A 3,051-nucleotide genomic window follows, 5' to 3' on the forward strand; every position below is an offset into this window, starting at 1 on the left:
CAATGTTCCTATTAGGAAAGTATAGTCATTTTTTGTTGAAAATTGGTGATAGAGGTTGTGGTTCAGTAGTAGAGCGCTTGCCTAGCATGTGTGAGGCACTGTGTTTGATTCTCAACACCGCATATAAATAAATTAATTAAATAAAGGTCCATCAACAACTAAAAAATATTTTTAAAATACGGTAATAGACTTTTCAGGTGATAAACATGTGGAACTAATCAGGATCTAGAAGAAGAAACAAAACAAGAAAAATTATAAATGTTAGCCTAATTCTTAATTGTTTTATGTTCAACCAGAAATATAATTGAACAGGAACATTAAGATCCAGAAGAGGTTGCAATGGCAACATGGAGAAACTCACAGAAAAATGACACTTAGGAGAACTATCAGGGATGCATAGTTAATATTTTATATTTAACATTGTATTTTGTTTTGTAGACCCCTCCTCTGTCACTGCAAATATTCAGTAAAATATCTTATATCATTAACACAAGCATCATATGTGAGGATATGTTTTATATCTGCTTAGGTGTGTAACAGGAAAGAGAACAACCACCAGGGTAAGTGAGATGTATGGGTAAGTGATAGGTATACAATTGTGATTTGTCAATCAAAAATAATATCAAAGAAAAACCAACAAAAGATAATATTTATGAGGTGAAAATATGAGAAAAATGCAAGGAAGACTCAGAAAGAGAAAGAAAATAAATTCAAGTCTTCGGTAAAAACAGGAAAGCAGACCTAAATGTGTTCATGAGGATGTAAATATTGGAGAGTTTCCACAAGTTTGTTAACGATATTAAATCTTCATTGTTTATGAGCTAGAGATGTTGAAGTCAACTGTATGTTGCTTATAAAACCTTTAGCAAAGAAACATGACACCAGATGAAGTAAAATAATTTAATGCAAAGTAAATATGTTGAGGAAAAAATTTGAAATATAGTATAAAATATAAAAACTTAAATACTGTGATAATATTCTGTATTATTTTGTTTTTATATTTAAATAACTTTATTAATGCAACATATTATCCCTTTGGAATGTTTGTATTTATGGACTTTGAGAAAATAAAACAAACTCAGAACCTTGCATTTATTTAGCAAAATTTTGAGTAAAAATTATATGAGCAAAATATTCTAGGTTACTACAGCTGAATATAATATTGAAGGATGTTGGGTGTGCATAGCAACATATGTATGAAAGATCTCAAGAAAAAAAAATGTATCTCATGCAGAATTCTCTTCTTAATTTCTATTTTTTTTAATTCTTTTTGTATTTTTTTTTAAGGTAGAAATCAGCTATGAGAAATCACACAATGGTCACAGCCTTTATTCTTCTTGGACTAACAGATGATCCACAATTACAGGTGGTGGTTTTTCTTCTCCTTTTTTTCACTTACATGTTGAGTGTTACAGGGAACCTGACCATCATTGCCCTCACCCTATTGGATTCTCATCTCAAAACACCCATGTACTTCTTCCTCCGGAATTTCTCATTTTTAGAAATTTCATTCACAACTGTCTGTATCCCCAAATTTCTTGTTAGTATGGCAACAGGTGATAAGACCATTTCCTACAATGATTGCGCAGCACAGCTGTTTTTCACTATTCTCTTGGGGGCAACTGAATTTTTTCTTCTGGCTGCCATGTCCTATGACCGCTATGTGGCTATCTGCAAGCCTCTGCACTACATGACCATTATGAGAAGCTCAGTCTGCAACCTGCTGGTGTTTGCTTCGTGGGTGGCTGGTTTTCTGATCATTTTTCCACCACTCATCATGGGTCTTCAGCTTGATTTCTGTGCAGCTAATGCTGTAGATCATTTCTTCTGTGATGTCTCCCCTATTCTTCAGCTCTCTTGCACAGACACAGATCAAATAGAATTAATGATGCTTTTCTCAGCCATCCTGACACTCCTGGTTACACTGATGTTGGTAATTCTCTCCTACACAAACATCATCAGGACTATTCTGAGAATCCCTTCTTCTCAACAGAGGAAGAAAGCCTTCTCCACGTGTTCTTCTCACATGGTTGTCGTGTCCATCTCTTATGGCAGCTGCATCTTCATGTATGTGAAACCCTCTGCAAAGGAAAGAGTGTCCTTAAATAAAGGTATAGCTCTGCTCAGTACTTCCGTTGCCCCCATGTTGAATCCCTTCATTTATACACTGAGAAACAAACAAGTGAAAGATGCTTTTAAGCACATGATCAAAAACAGTAAAGCTTTCTCACTGAAGTGAACCATTTTAATGATTTACTAAGGTTATGAGTAAACTAAGAAGAGTGGAGTGTGTCACAGAACTGTTCAATATCTACATTCAAAATCTCATGACCTTTTTCTTGACTGATAATTTTTGTTGTGGTCTACATAATCTCCAAAGCCTAATGCTTATTTCTATTTTTCTTCATGCTGAGAGCACATAAGAAAGACACTTTTTGGTTTTGGTTAAAATCATTTGCCTTTACTTATTTTGTTGCTGTATTTATTTCCTCTCAAAATTCTGTCAGAGGGAGACAAGTAGGAATTCATTTTTTCCATATTTCTTCTCAACATGCTGGAACTCAGGGATTCAATTTGTTATATATTTTATATGGAGTCTAATACACTTTCTAGATTTGATCACCCAATGCGCTTATAATTAGTAGATGTAGAAAGTGAAATCTAATTTTAAAAATTCAGTGTTTAGTACAAACTTGAAGAAATCAATTTAATAATGGTTCTTTAACTACATAGTTTGACAGTCTCAAATTTTTAACCATCCCTAGAGAGATTATTTATTTTCAGAAACAGATTAAGAATTGTTATAAAGATTAAAACATCACTGCTATGGCAGTTATCCAATAAAGATTATAGACAACACTTATGGATTACTTATAGTCTGTCATGTTTTGTGAAATGTAATAGTTTCATCCTCAAGACTTTGTATGACAGATATTGTCATGCATGTGAATCCATGAAATATATACAGCATGTAAGGCTTAGATAATCTGCAAATGACAAAAAATAAAATATATATATGTATAGAAACACACTGATTCAAAAAAATGGTCT

General features: G+C 33.1%; 1 protein-coding gene across 1 annotated transcript; it reads left to right on the plus strand.

Moving 5' to 3' along the window:
- Window positions 1–1,300: 1,300 nt before the first annotated feature.
- LOC308658833 (olfactory receptor 6C74) lies at window positions 1,301–2,239 on the plus strand (the record flags this gene model as incomplete). Its single annotated transcript, XM_081311752.1, has 1 exon — window positions 1,301–2,239. The coding sequence occupies one exon, from the start codon at window positions 1,301–1,303 to the stop codon at window positions 2,237–2,239; it is 939 nt and encodes a 312-aa protein (XP_081167878.1).
- Window positions 2,240–3,051: the final 812 nt, after the last annotated feature.

This window comes from Spermophilus citellus (genome assembly GCF_964194105.1).
Source record: "Spermophilus citellus genome assembly, chromosome: 10".
Classification (NCBI taxonomy): Eukaryota; Metazoa; Chordata; class Mammalia; order Rodentia; family Sciuridae; genus Spermophilus; species Spermophilus citellus.